At 35.6% G+C, this 16,473-nt stretch overlaps 1 protein-coding gene across 1 annotated transcript; it reads left to right on the forward strand.

The window, feature by feature from the left end:
• The first annotated feature begins 2,720 nt into the window (after positions 1-2,720).
• LOC136826666 (uncharacterized) lies at positions 2,721-12,172 on the forward strand. The gene is made up of 3 exons (XM_067084018.1): positions 2,721-2,860; positions 9,044-9,854; positions 10,403-12,172. Coding segments are annotated over exons 1-3 (1,269 nt in total). The 5' UTR covers positions 2,721-2,859; the 3' UTR covers positions 10,860-12,172.
• Positions 12,173-16,473: the final 4,301 nt, after the last annotated feature.

A 16,473-nucleotide genomic window follows, 5' to 3' on the forward strand; every position in this document is an offset into this window, starting at 1 on the left:
CGCAATCGTGTGGGATTGGAGTCTCTGGATATTGAGGGCTGAAAACATAATAATATTGTGCTTTAACGAAAATGAAAAAAAAGAAAATTGGCACTAAAATATTCTTGCACTGAATTATCTGGGATCTGAATGATTAATTATGAAATGTTATTATATATATATATATATATATATATATATATATATATATATATATATATATATATATATAAATATATATGTGTATATATATATATACACATATATATTTATATATATATATATATATATATATATAATTTATATATATACATACATATTTATATTTATATATGTTATTAACTATTAAATGTTATTTATATACATATATATATATATATATATATATATATATATATATATATATATATATATATATATGACGGTGTGTCCCCAACCTACATCTTCATTAACACTTCATATTTCCGAATTTACTTACGACAACCGTGTCTCTAAGCGTACCTTAACAGTTAAAATAAAAAGATTACAAGTATACTTGAACTATTATAAAAAACTTACAAGAAATGAGATGAGAGAGAGAGAAGAGAGAGAGAGAGAGAGAGAGAGAGAACTCTGCTCTACTCCTCCGTTGTTCAACAAAGAGCATATATCAAAGTAACAGCGCAATTTCGGGCCGGAGTGTGAAGTTTCTCTGTGGCGGTAAATAATTTCGTTCTTGCTCTCCTCCGGAGCTGAAGTTGTGAGGTGAAGTGAATTTACTTGCATGAATCACGAATGCTTAGTTGTAGCATTTTTCCCTCTTTCTTTGATACATGCGGGGAAATAATATGCGTGTATTAATGTATTAATTTTTCAGTTTGAAATTAATATTTTTAAGCTATCATTAGAAACGGATAATTTAGGTTAAATCAAAAGTTAGTTTGTGAAATTTTGTGGATAAGATATAATGAGTTCCAAGTTTCAAATATTCACAGACTTAAGACCATAAATACCCGAGCACACACACACATATATATGTGAGTATATATATGTAACTATATTTATATTTTATATAAACATATATATATATATATATATATATATATATATATATATATATATATATATATATATATATATATACTCGTATATACACGTGTGTGCTTGTGAAACATCATATTCACTTAAAGTAATGTAACGTTTATCAGGAAAATAAGTATTCCTTACTTTACTGTTCAGAAAAGAGTTTTGATCACGGGTTATCATTTTATGATTTTTTTTATGCGAAGAGCTAAACAATGAGATATGAATAAGTTGTTTTACCCAACACTTTCAAAATGGCTACACCGTTCTAGAGTATTCTTCAGTGCATGCAACACCATTTGATTACACCGATAAATTGTAACCAAAACAAGTAAAAAATGCTGCGAAGTTTCTTCGGCGCAATCGAGTTTCTGTACAGCGTATAATGCTGTATGAAATTCTCAGCCACTGCCCATGAGACTCTCAACCGCGGCCCATGAAACTTTCAGCCACGACCCGGTGGTGGCCTGTGTTGTTAGCACCTATAGCGGTGACACACACGATCATGGCTAAGTTTAACCTCAAATACAATAAAAACTACTGAGGCTAGAGGGCTGCAGTTTGATATGTTTGATGATTGGAGGGTGGATGATCAACATACCAATTTGCAGCCCTCTAGCCTCAGTAGTTTTTAAGATCTGAGGGCGTACAGAAAAAGTGCGGACGGACAGGCAAAGCCATCTCAATAGTATTCTTTTACAGAAAACTAAAAAAAGAAACAGTATACCAAGAAAAATATCTAAGGCACACGTCTTTTTTATTAGACAAACTCTCCAACTCCCATAAAACAACAAATTATCTCTAAGACCTGCAATTATCCTTGTTGGGGGTTAATGCCTTATGCACTTCGTACGTTACGCTGTAATCAGGGCTTAATGACCGCCGTATCGATCCTTAGGCTCATAGCTGCATTGTTTAGTTTATATATATATATATATATATATATATATATATATATATATATATATATATATATATATATATATATATATATGTATGTGTGTGTGTGTGTGTACTATGTATATATATATATATATATATATATATATATATATATATATATATATATATATATATATATATATATATATATATATTTACACATATATATATGTATGTATATATATATTATTTATTAATTCATTATTAATCGCTAATACCTTGAAAGTTTTCAGCACAACGAAAGGGAAATCAGCTTAGAAACGTTAAAAAGATTTGCCGAAAACATAAGAATACTGAGACGCAATTCAGGTAAACAGTTCAACCCTTATGACGCAACACAACAGAACACGAGCTGTTGCCATGTTCATCTCTACAGCCACCCTCTACATGACGTAGAGAAAGTGACGACAACTATCAAGATATTATCAGTAAGCGGCAGGAAAATTGGAGCTACACGAGTACGATTAACACGACGCGCATGCGCTCCACGGATTAGAAGTAAGATATTGCTCTGTGAACCAATATCTTCTTTCGAACTCCCTCTCCTTCAAATTTCTTATCTAATCATCAGCTCCAGGTTGACTCCGAGATTAATTAAACCAACAGTCGAAAGACGCTTTGATAAAACTCTAGTCCCGTCTCATTTTATCTGGCAACGATCTTATCAGTCTTATCCTAACTAAAATGTCCAAGGAAAATACATAGTTAAATTTTATCTTGATTTCTTTCTCTCGGCCTGCTGCTGCAGATAACGTAAATTACTTCGATTACATACAGATAAAGGCTCTAGTGTTCTTCGGTGGCTGGCAAGGAGAGGAGGTCCAAGTTGCTCGTCATCAAGGAAAACTCTCGGGCTCACAAAATAAGACTTGAAAGAGTAAGTTCCAGAAACCGTTATCGCATTCTTGATTATAATTATATACACAGCCTTGATAACAATCATATCCTTCCCATATGCTAGATAGGAATGCCATGCTTTCTATCTCTTATGTAAGTCCTCGATGGATTTAGAGAGAAGTGTCCTATACGTCAGGAATGTACTCTTTAAACACTGGCTTTTCTTCTGCAGAGAGCCCTTTAATATTTCGAATATATATAATATATATATATATATATATATATATATATATATATATATATATATATATATGCATATATATGTATATATATCATATATCATATATATATATATATATATATATATATATATATATATATATATATATATATATATATATATATATATATATATATATATATATATATATATATATATATATATATATATATATATATATATATATATATATATATATATATATATGAATATAAGAAGGCCCATAAAACACTATTTAAACGTTGAAACCATATATTTCGGGTTTCAACGTTTTTAAATAGTGTTTTATGGGCCTTCTTATATTCATATTACACTGTAGTATTACAGGAATAGACATTCATATATATATATATATATATATATATATATATATATATATATATATATATATATATATATATATATATATATATATATATATATATACACACACTTCCATTGGTCCTCGTGCAATCATCAGCCGTCTTAAGCCGTGCACTCCTTGTGCTATAAACTTTAACTGTCTTAATGGAAGTTTTATGAAAGTTGACGGTTATCAGTTTAATGATAAATCTAATTTTTAATGTTTTAATATTTTTTCCCGTTTGCTTATTTCTGAACTGATGCTTGTTCGTGCACGTATTTATGAACTTTTAGAATATTATTTGATTTATTGGTCATTATTATATTATTTTGTTAAGTCTGTTCTGAAACCTTCATGTCACGTTTGGTCTGTCTGCTCTATAAGTTTATATGTATGGCATTTTGTTTTGTGAAACTTTTCACTTTCTGAACATCGTGTTCTATGGAAGTTATTCATATCTAGACTATGTTCTGTGAGAGTTTTCATATTTAGGCAGTTTGCTCTGTGAACATTTCCACATCTGGTCATTGTAGGTATCCTGTTTTGAAGAAGTTTTTATATTTTGGCTTATTATTCAGAAGAATTTCCATATTTAGGCATTTTGTTCTGTAAAGTTCTCTCGCTTTGTCATTTTATTCTGTTGAAGATTTCAAACTTGTTATTCTGTTCTTTTGGAAGTGTTCACATTTGGGCATTTTCAACGTTGGAAGTTTTCAGTTCTAGATATTATGTTGTGTGGATTCTAGCACATTTGGGGATTCTTTTCTATGGAAGTTTTCACATTTGAGCATTCTATCTTCTGTGGAAGATTTTATTTAAGTCATTATGTTCTGTGAAAGCTTCCAGTTATTGTTTCACATGTGATTATTTTGTTCTCTGGAAGTTTTATACATCTAAGTGTTATGTTTTCTGGAAGCTTATACATTTGGGCATTTAGCTCTGTAGATGGATTCACGTTTGCACAGTATTCTCTTTGAAAGTTTTCACATTTGAGCATTCTCTTCTACCGAGTTTTCACAGCTGGACACTGCTGTGTAAGTTTGTCTAGTAGCAGTACCCTTTAGATTCTCTCTAAATGATTGCAAACAGACTTTGAATATCAGTTGTATTACTAACAACTATTGTGATTACTGAGGGCTCTTGTGAATTTGTGGTGACATTTTAATACTGGTTATTTAAATCTAGGAAACTTTCACTAATTCAGACTGATTCCAGCGCTGGTTTCCATCTAGGTCCTAAAATACCTATTGGAGCTTATGTTATTAGCTCCGTTCATACTTATTCTCTTTTTTTAAGTGAGATATAGTTGAAGGTGTTCTAATGATCATAGACCCATTGTTTCTAGTTTACCGCGAATTAGTTCTGGAACCTTAATTTTGTACTTATTTTGGCTGGTTATGGTAGTGACATGATTGGTGGGCTTAAAAATAAAGTAGAATAATACAGTATAGAGTACTCCAATTCTTGTAGTAAATGGCTCTGAAATACTGTAAAAGGAAACGGAAGCTAGTATTTAAATAAAACCTGGAGTAGATCAGTAAGTACAATTGCTGGGGCAGAAGATGAATTCAACTCCATTGAGATAACTGCCGATCTTGTACCATTCTTCAACCATTCACCTTACTTTAAATTATGTCCACACACTTTTAGGGTTTTTAAAAGATGCCACTTACAACTCCCAGAAAGTTAGGCATTTCTAATCAGGTTACCTATAAGTATAAAGTATTCGGCGTTAATTTTATCTTCTAGACATAATTCTAAAGTTTGTACTGTCTTTTATTCTTAATGATTTTCTTAAAGTTTAATCAAAATATGCCCATATCACTTTATAACAAGAAAAACTGGCCATTAACTTTAAAAGCAAGCTTCCTCAGGAAAGAATTCAAAGTAAAAAAAATCGAAGAATAGGAATTATAAGATAATACACGCATCCATAGACAAAGTTAAGTATATCTTAGTTTAACCAGACCACTGAGCTGATTAACAGCTCTCCTAGGGCTGGCCCGAAGGATTAGACTTATTTTACGTGGCTAAGAACCAATTGGTTACCTAGCAACGGGACCTACAGCTTATTGTGGAATCCGAACCACATTATACCGAGAAATGAATTTCTATCACCAGAAATAAATTCCTCTAATTCTTCATTGGCTGGCCGGAGGCTCGAACTCGGGCCTAGCAGAGTGCTAGCCGAGAACGCTACCGACTCGTCCAACGAGGAACTGCATCCATATACAATCATATACAGTATATCATAGGAACTATGGCAGCGCGAATTGAACTTTTAGGTAGTATTACAGTCTTTCTTGATTTTTATCTGTACTGCCATTAATAAAATTGCTCTGTGGCTTTTAGATAAAGGTAATACCAGATCTCGAATTCTGGGAAGTATGAAAAACTGGCACTTGAACAGAATGTGGCTGTAGATGCTATGGAAAACTCTCAAAAAGCACTGTTTTTAGGTACACTTGCATCGAAGACGACAGCAGAAATTCCTGTTCAGTCAGAGCTTATCTGATTCCACTGCTTGTCTTCCATTGTTGATCTCAGTCATAATTGTTTTCATACAAAAAAAAGGCACTTCGAGCAATCTTGTCTCAAAGATAAAGATCCTGGGAGACTACTAACATCCAAACAGGTGAACATTATCTGACAAAAGATAAGACAAGTGATCTGAAGAATATGATCATACAATTATTATGAGTACAAATAGCCATTGTGCTTGCTTCATCGCCGTATGACCTTCATCCGGTCACCGTTTACGTTATCGCCCATAGTGTCTTCACCTTATGAGTTAGTTCGTGCTATTTACTTCGCGTTCATTCTGCCATGTCACAGTACCCAGTACCTGATGCCATACCTTCCCTTTACTGGAAGCCTGTAGAGAGGTCTCCTGCCATTTCATGCTTGCTAAGTCTAAGAAAGAATTTAATGCCGTCAAATTTTGAGCTCCTTTGCAGTACAGTATTTAATCTGTTTGCAATATTTCTTTATAAATATTTCCGTTATATGCCCATTTATTTGTTATATATATCGAATTTAACTGTAAATGTCTTTTCTGACCTCGGTTTATCTTTCTGTATTTAGTTTCAGTTAAAAAATTAGCCATTTTTTGTCCCAAGATTCAATACTTTGAAACATGCAACAAATCTTGTGAGCCTTAGTATGAACGGCAGTGGATAGCAATGACGCAAGTGGAGACAAGACAGTAAGAGTTTATCTAGTAAAAGATTAAGGGCCTTTGACCTGTTACAAATTACGGAATTCCATCGAGGTATCTTCAAAATAAAATAACGTCGTTATCAGATATTATTTTAGTAACTAGTTTTTACGGGAGCAATTTTGAACATTCTTGCTATCTCAGAACAATGATTTTTTTTTTTTTTGCTTTTATTCTGCCGATGTTAATTGCTTGGTCTGATAAGTATGTTCCCTCCCCTTACTTGTTGTAGGCTATTTCTTAACGCCTATTTTGTTTAGTCAGTAGTGAAATGACCAAGATAGACGACTCGTTGCGAGAAAATGCTAAGAATTTTTTTTTTCCTGATAAAGCAGACGAATTTATTTTTCTACTTAGTAAGTCACTTGGTTTCATGACTTGCATTATTAATGTTGCAACAAGTTGTTTACGCTTCTGCGTTGTCTGAGAATAACAATGATATCATTCAAAATTTGTAAACAGTGATAGTGCAGATTTTTATCATTTAGTCAAGCTTAGTAAATCTAGATATGATTCGAATATCCTTGCTTTGGTTAAGAGGTTTCAGAGGTATGTACTGTAAACGCATGTCTTAATATACGTTGCCATTATCATTAATACTAATGGAAAACAAGAACTAGACCAATATGTCTGTCAAGTAAATTACATATGCTTAAAAAAAATAAAAAATAAATAAATCTGAGACAAAAAATGCTTCTATAGGCCTAAGAGGCGAGGAAGGTTTACCCCCGGGATACCCAACGTCAAGTCGAAACTTGGTTTTTTATTATCAGTAAACTATCGATGTTTTATACGACGAAACTTTATGATTTCTCTCTAGGCTTTTTGTCACAGTCGGGTTCACGGGATGTCGGAAGCGTAACAGGGACTAAAAGTCCCCAGAACAAGAGATCGTAACAGCATAACGGCAGCTTGATCGATGTTATTATGACTGTCCAAAATACGTAAGCATTAAATTACAACATGGCCAAATGGAAATTAACTTGCAGCAGTAAACAAGTTCCCCAGATGTGGAAAAGGTTAGAAAAAGGGAATATAATAATAAGCGTTTAAAAGAGCAAACGCGTTCCTTTCAACGAAGGAGACGAAATCAGATACTGATACTCTCTTGGGGAGCTGAAGAACCAGATAATGAAACCGAAAACAACCCCATCTCGAGACGAATGCCACTGCGATAAAGTTTATCCCAAGGGCGGGAACGCTGCGGTTACTGACATATTTGTTATCAGAGCGTTGTCTTATCAGTCTTACGGATAAACGCTCATCGAAAGTAATGTGAACTCGCTAGGTAAATGAAGGCGGTTCATTAGAAGGGGTGTTATCGTATATGGTTAAACATTTTTCAGGGGGAAAATTCTCATGAAAATGGTTTTTTTCTTTTTTAGCATACCATTTGTATGTAATTCAACTGCTTTTCATATTGACTTTTTTTTTATTCTAATGTCCAAATATAGCTTGAAAGGTGTTTTTTAGGATTCGTGGGTCGGTCATGGAAGCTGAGCAGGTTATCGAAAACTGTTTATCGATTATATTATTTTACATTTTTTTAATCTTTAATTTCACTTGTTATTTTTTCATTCCTTAGAAGTTTGTTCAAGTTTTTCTGGACCGAATGTTTGCAAAATTCCAGTTTCGGTGTCATTTCTTGACAGTCAGTTTAAATTGCCTGAATGAGATTTAGGCTTTCCATTTAAACAATGAATGATACTTGAATACCATCTGATGCTTTTGAAAAACCATTGCTTATCAGATGTAATCTGTTTCGAAGTTAAACATTTGGTAAGCGCATGGAGGAAAGAGATTGCGTCAGTAAAAGAGGTAAAATTCAAGTTATTGTGAGTCCGGAAAAATTACAAGGGAAAACTGAAGCAACTGTTATTAATGCATAATTACGGTCAATCAGGCAGAAACCAAATATGTGCAGTAGTCTCTTTTATTGCCCCTATAAGATTTGTAAGGGATATATTTAAGAGAAGTCACATTAATGCATATTAAAGAGGGAAGCAAGAGTTGCTTATCGATACTTGAACCAAGTTAAAAAAAACTAATGAGGTACAAAATTAATGACATGAATCAAACAAAACCAGAGTTAGTTAAAGAGTTCCTCAAGCGTTCATTTGGGGTAGGCAGTGTCGGTTGAGAAAAGTTGGGAATAGGGAGTAGAACTGATGTACCAGCAGGTACAGACACCAAACCCAGTTTCTCTGTTGAATATCCAGTAAGTACATCATCCAGCATAAAACATTATCTCTCTGGAAATATTAAGTAATAATTTGTACCATGTGTTTATTGGAGAAATCTCCCTCGTTGTGCCGTCATATGTGAAATTCGATTGTATCTAAACCGAAAGAAACTTATTACGAAACCGCACCATTTCTTCCAGTGTCGAACGAGGCCTGGCTGAAAGAGCACCACTCGCAGATCGAGGAGCGTCATGTGAAAGCGACGTTGAAGAGCGACAAAGGCAACGGGGCGCAGCTGGTGTCTTGGACCATCGTCGACTTTACGGAGAAGGGCGACAACTACGCCACTGTCGTAACCAGCGTCGAAGTCACCTACACGTTAAAAGGAAAGGAAGGACACGTCACTTACATAGTGAAAATCTGTCCTCTGCGGGGTATAGAAAGCATGAAAGCCCTTCAGGAGGTGTTTTTTGAAAAGGAGTCGCTTGTATACAAGCAGATCGGCCCTCTCTTGAACGAAGCCCTGGCTGAGCACGGACTCGAACCCCTCTCCATCGCAAAGTTCTATTACAATTCTGCCGAGAAAGGCCGAGAGCTGATTTTCCTGGAAGACCTTCGGCCAAGAGGTTTCAAGATGGTGGACCGCAAGGTTGGGATGGACGCCAAGCACAGCGTCTTACTGATCGAAGCTTTAGCCAGATTTCATGGGGCGTCCTTGCTCTTGAGCGAAAAACTTTCTTTCGACGAGTTAACTGAAAAATACCCAGCGCTCAAACTGGATTGGCACAACTTTAACGAAGAAGCGGCCGATATGCTTTGCGAGATGTTCGAACCTTGTATGCAGACCACGGCGGAGTTACTGCAGAGCCTCGGGGGATACAGCAGAGCAGAAAAATGGTTGCTGGAGAGCAAGACCGTCATTCAAGACAAACTAGGTCGGCTCTTGGACACGAATGACCCCTGTCGTGTTCTTTGCCATGGCGACTGCTGGAACAATAACGTTCTTTTCAGGTAATGCGAGATTTGTTTGTAGAACTAAACAAATCACTCCCAACTAATGATATTTCTATTTTTAACTATTGCAGGATAATCATTACAATGTTGTATTCCCGATTCCACTTTTCTAAGACTCGATTAACAAGCAGCAGATTCAAGTTAAAGATTCAGCATAAATCTGTAAAAGACATTATGAAATCACAAGTTCTAAAATTTGACTAAAACTGACAGTTTCCCAACATCTCGTGATCTCTTCATTGTTAAATAAAAACGTAATGTAACGAAAATGTTTTTCCTATTTTGTACGTGTTGTCCCATACTTGTAGTTTTGTCATAAATGTATTCATCATTGCCACTTTAAATGCATGCATTTTCGTGAGTTCTCTCCACTATAACCATCTACTATGTCCTTCTTTGTAACCATTGTCAAACGCCTATACCACGCCAGTTTTATCTATGTATTCCAACATAAACGATCGCTATTCAGATGACTCTCTTTCAGAGTTCTTACTTATCATTGCTGAGAAATTTCGGTTTACAATTTTCTTTGTCCTTCTGGACAGGTACGACGAAGAGGGAAACCCAGTCGAGGTCATGCTCGTTGACCTGCAGATATCAAGAGTGGCATCCTTTGCCACTGACCTCAACTACTTCCTGATGACGAGCATAACGGGCGAGGTCAGAAACGCGAACGAACAACTGTTCCTGAAGGCCTACAGCAAGAAGCTGGATTCCCTGATGTCCTCGGCAGGGAAGAAGTCGCCCTTCACTTTCGACGAGATCCTTCGGGAGTACCGCAGGAAGCACGAGTACGGCCTCATCTTCGCCGTCATGATCGGCTTCATCATCGTGGCGCCGAGGGAGGAGATTCCCGACTTCCACGACATGAAGGAGGAGGACATTCCCAAATTGATAGAGGAAATGAAGCAGAAGTCCATGGAAATGATCAAGACGAACCCCCTCTTCAAGTCCCGCTTCTTGGCCACGTTTGATTACATGTCAGATAAAGGAATATTTTAGCTGTCTGATCATATTTTTTTTTTTTATTTAGGTTGGTCCATAGTTGTGATATTTTTTCCATTAACATCCATAGAGTTCCCACTTCACTCGGAGTACAGTTTTTATGCACCATATCTTCACATCTTGATCATAGCTAATTTTCATGCCTCTGATTATATTATTTTCGACTAAACTATTTTGATAAATTTACTTCTTAATTTTCGCTCGATTTCTCTTGCTTTCACAACGCTGACTATAGTACAGTAACAGACTTCAAATTCCCGTGAATTGTGTACCTTTAGGTAAATGTTATGTAATTTTCTAGTGGTATATTATTTTCGCAAAAAATTATGATAAATGATATAACTTCAAAACCTGTATATTCCGGTATGATATGCTAATCATATGCAGGCAGTGCACGAATGATATTGCTTTATATTACAGGATTTTTGCACTGTCCAAGAGGGATAAATGAATAACTAACTTGTCAATTTGCTGACAGATAAAACGGAAATAAATGGATAAATAAATAAAAAGAAATTCATGCCTTTTACAGCGTTATTGCTGGTCAGTAACCACTTCACCTTGGATGAGTTTTTACGACGGATGCCATCATGGATCACTGATTGAAGGTGTTATCAAGGATTCGATCAATCATTGTTTCTTCATGAAGAAGGAAAAAGAAAGAGAGAGACTACATCTTTGTGATATTCTCCCGGGCTATAACCTCTTACTTCGTTCATTAGTAATTCCGAACTATATTCCCCAGTCCTACGAGTTTCCATACCGAAACTAGTTCCTTTTCTGAACTTTCCTGTAATAAAACACAAATACATCCCAGCGAATTCGATTTCCAGTCTACCTCATTCCGTCCCTCATTTTTTTTATTCTCTGGTCGATTACGATGAAGGTCAAGTTAATTGCTATTTACTTAAAAAAAAAGTTTTTAAACTTTTAGTTCCTGAACAAGGCGCAAGGTCGACACGCTACGTCGACTAAACTGCGGACGACTGCACTGATGTCCCGATTATTATTATTATTATTATTATTATTATTATTATTATTATTATTATTATTATTATTATTATCATCCCAGTTGCATCCCCTAATCGGAAATTGGAATAATACAAGCAGGTGGGAAAACTATCCAGCGCGGTAAAAGAACTTAAGAATTAAGAATGATATGCTGGAGAGGTTCTTCAGTCCAAAGTAAAGTACATTCTATATTGGTGGCGGGGCAGGGGGTGGGGATTGGCTTTATGCCTGGGAACAGTTGAGGATTAAACATACACTTCTGTAAATATAAAGAAGGAAAATAAAGAATAAAAAAAGAGTTTTAAGTACTTCATTAGGGCCTGATTTTTGAAGTGAAATGTAAATGTTGCAGTCTTATTACTTTGCACTTAAAATCATACACGCTTCAAAAATTCAAAGTCAGTACACTTGTTATGCAATGAGTTTGAAAGTATTTCTACAATGAATAAGTATGAAATTCACTGATCGGGATTATGAGAGAGAGAAAGAGAGAGAGAGAGAGACAGTGTTGATAATTTAAAATGATGAGCCATGAGACCAAGTAAATTGGAGTTTGCCAAAACAAACCAACGATATGGGAAAGTAAGGAGGAGCTAGAGGAATGATTACGAATGAAAAGGTCAGCAAAATTGACCTGATTTGTCCTTGCCAAAAGTGGGAGTTGAAATTGAACCATTAAGATTAAAGTAGACGTCCTCAAAGAGGCGGAGTTTTATTCAACATAGGTCCAGAGTTCATTCTGATCAATTTTTAGTTAGAGTTAACTTGAACCCCTTTTAAGTAAGATCTGTGTCGCTCTCCTCTCTGACATCAAGAGAAATTTCTAAGTCCAGTGTGGCTGGCCGTGTGACGATTAGTGTTAAAGAATAAAATAATGTAAAAAGTGCCCGGCGAATCCATTTAACACCCCCCTGAAAAGATAACAATGTAAACAGATTTACCAAGTGTGAGAAGAATTATTTAGTATCTTACGTCCTATAAGTAACGGAGTTCTCGACTTTAACAGAACATCAACACAATAAAAAGAAGCAGAGTCATTCAAATTTTGTTACGCATATGCACTTTTTATGTTGTGGTATGCATTCCCAAGTATGAATGACTCTGCTTCTTTTTATTGTGTTGATGTTCTGTTAAATTCGAGAACTCCTTACTTATAGGACGTAAGATACTTGGTAAATAATTCTTCTCACACTTGGTAAATCTGTTTACATTGTTATCTTTTCAGGGGGGGGTTAAATGGATTCGACGCCAGTGTCCTTATTCTTAGGATGAGGCTGCAAGCCCCATAATTACGATCCCACATAATCACAGGTGGTCACCGAGCTATTTACTGTCCAGACCCAAAGTTATTTATCTTCACTGATCTGACTATTAGAGCTGTAGCGAACACGAGGCGAATACACCCATTACTGAGAACACAGGGGAAAACAAATTCTAAATCACTGTTCTCTACCATTTTAATGGAGACGTCTCACAGGTATGAAAATCTGGATAAGAGCGTGTTACCTCTAATTAGATTTGAGTGTTATTTCGTGCTATAGCTACATACATTACAGACACGGAGTCAAGAAGACAAAGCATATTGCAAAATTCAAATAAAATACTACTTAACGTTTTTAATTCAAATCGACACATTAAAATTGTTATATAGAAGCTTATATTCACTGAAGCGCATCCATATTGTCTCTGGTTATAAGATTATTTAAATAAAAAAATGGTCATATGAATGAAAGTTCACTCTCTCTCTCTCTCTCTCTCTCTCTCTCTCTCTCTCTCTCTCTCTCTCTCTCTCTCATTCTTGTTCCCTCTGGAACAATTATCAAATTACAAAAGAAAAGATGGGAGTCAAGATCCTCCTGAGTTCACTTCTAATCTGTCAAATAAATATTTTTCGGATCTTTCCTAGGTAGTGACCCCCAAGAGTTTTAATCCGGTATGTATCCACCTTTGCGGCGTGTTCAGTACAAACCCGTTGGGGATTACCGTAAAAACATAAACAAAAGACTGTAAATATCACAAAGATAATGACCCCCCCCAAGAAATATTAGTCCTAGATAACGACCCCCGAAAGCCCTTGGGGATCATTATCTAGGAAAGATCCAAGTCTTCATCATAAGTATGGAATTAATGACAAGCATAACTCCAATATTTAGATCCAGCACTAAGATGCTTCTCTATGCCATTAGTGACGAACCCTGGAAAGCTAACATACTTATCACAGAGCAAGTTACCAGGCTTCTGCCTCAGTAATTAGTGAAGCAGGGAGAAAGAATAGATATAGAGGAAAAGAGAGAGAGAGAGAGAGAGAGAGAGAGAGAGAGAGAGAGAGAGAGAGAGAGAGAGAGAGGATGACTTTCATTTATTCACAAAAAATAAATTCAAAGCGCAGCAAAATCCAGAAAAACCGAAAATGAAATACGTTTTTTTTTCTACAGCCAATTTCCAGACACCTTGATTAGAATAACCTTATCTACATTCTTGCAGCCTCTCCTCCCCAGGATGAAAATAACAAGGGGAAAAATGAGGAGGGAGGCTTTGCATATAAATTCCCCCTAATCCCCCGCCGGGGAAAGCCGGTACTAAATTCTTAAGGACGGGAAGTGCCTCACTTTATTTTTGGGAACCCAAGGAGAAGCCTCCATTTCCCCAGAGGTCCTAATTTTGGGAGGTTCATTTGCAGGTAAACGACCTAAACTGAAATAGGAGCTTTTTGAAGGGAAAAATACCCCACAGCTACTTAGGCTGAAAAAAAGGTAAAAAATGCCCCGAAGTTTCTTCGGTGCAATCGAGTTTTATGTACAGCGTATAATGCTGTATGAGCCGTGGCCCATGAAACTCTCAGCCACTGTGCGGTGGTGGCTTGTCCTACAGCGTTGCAAGACGCACGATCATGACTAACTCTAACCTTAAATAAAATAAAAACTACTGATGCTAAAAGACTGCAACTTGGTATGTTTGATGATTAGAGAGTGGATGATCAATATATCAATTTGCAGCCCTCTGGCCTCAGTAGTTTTCAAGATCTGTAATGCCTTATAGTAGCTTTCTGTTTCTATAAAAAGTCTTGTTTCTTTACGTTGTAAATATAAGCTCCACTGAGCCTCATCCGTTCTCAGAATCTTGTCGAAAAACAATTTCATGCTTACGATTATAAGACCGGAGCAGAATTTCATCCGAATTGCAGTAGGACAGAAACGAATCACTACATACGGTGAAATGATTGAAACGACGAGTTGCAGTTACGCCAAGGTAATAAATAACAAGTGATAATATTATGTTAGCAATTACAAATAATTTGGTTAGCGAACAGCTGAAAGACTCGCCGGCATAAGCAAAACAATTCGTCGTCGAATTTGACGAACTCCTGAATATATATCTCCTTCCTTTATCAACAAACACACACACAGGTGATACCGCAAGAGGATTTACAAGTCTCATATCGTTCTCCTTCCTAGCTATGAAGCACCACTGGCTATTTTGTATCCAATTAACTGTTCAGATCAATAAAGACACAAATGCATTATTCAATAAACGGCTTCAATCGGTGTCTGTATGTATTGTTGTGGTGAGGTTGAAAGTCACTGGGCAACGGAAACTATCTCTCTCTCTCTCTCTCTCTCTCTCTCTCTCTCTCTCTCTCTCTCTCTCTCTCTATGTATATTATATCTGTATATAATAATAATAATAATAATAATAATAATAATAATAATAATATTAATAATAATAATAATAATAATAATAATAATAATAATAATAATAATAATAATAATAATTTTTGACCAGAGTGTGGTGCTTCACCTTTGTAATAATGCTTCCCTGATTTTCCTTAATAATAACACTGTAATAATAATGAAAAAAAATTACAACCGATGTCTTAAGTTGTAGAATCATTCCTAGATAGAATTTCAATTCAAAACTTCATGAACAGATATATATACTGTATATATATATGTGTGTGTGTATGTGTGTTTATGTGTGTGTTTATGTGTATGTGAGTGTGTCTGTGTGTGTGCGTGTTTGCCTGCGCGCATCCATCATGGCTCGCAAAACTTCCGTTCACTGGCAACTGCCAACAAATAAAAAATAAAGACAATCCTCGCATATGGAAAAATAACCAAATCCACGGAGAACTCTTTCCTAGATCTTGCTGATGTATACCTAGTGACACCTAAGACCTGTATTGTATTACCCATTATCTTTCTAACGAAAACTTCGCGTCAGATTACCTCCGAAAATATTTCGTGATCCATCACAAGTACCCTCAACGTAGGCCATTGATCATTGTGACGAAGGCCATAAATAAAATAATCCAACTTGCTCCACTGATTCCGGTAACTTGCAGTTATTAATGAGAAAGTATAACAGAGGAATGCAAAGGGATCTTTCCAATCCATTTGCGCACCGCATTTACTATTAAAATGACGAGACTTCTCCTTCGCATGCTAATTCACGAGGCTCACAGGACGATATTAATAATGAAAGTTGTCGGTGATTACCGTCTTTGTATTTTTGTTACACGATAGATAGCGCCTCTAACGCTTCTATTCGTAATGAGTAATTCGTTCCTGTCATTCCTTTCTTGATGGGATGCTTAGTTTAT

The sequence above is a fragment of the Macrobrachium rosenbergii genome, chromosome 41 (assembly GCF_040412425.1).
Source record: "Macrobrachium rosenbergii isolate ZJJX-2024 chromosome 41, ASM4041242v1, whole genome shotgun sequence".
NCBI classification, from domain to species: Eukaryota; Metazoa; Arthropoda; class Malacostraca; order Decapoda; family Palaemonidae; genus Macrobrachium; species Macrobrachium rosenbergii.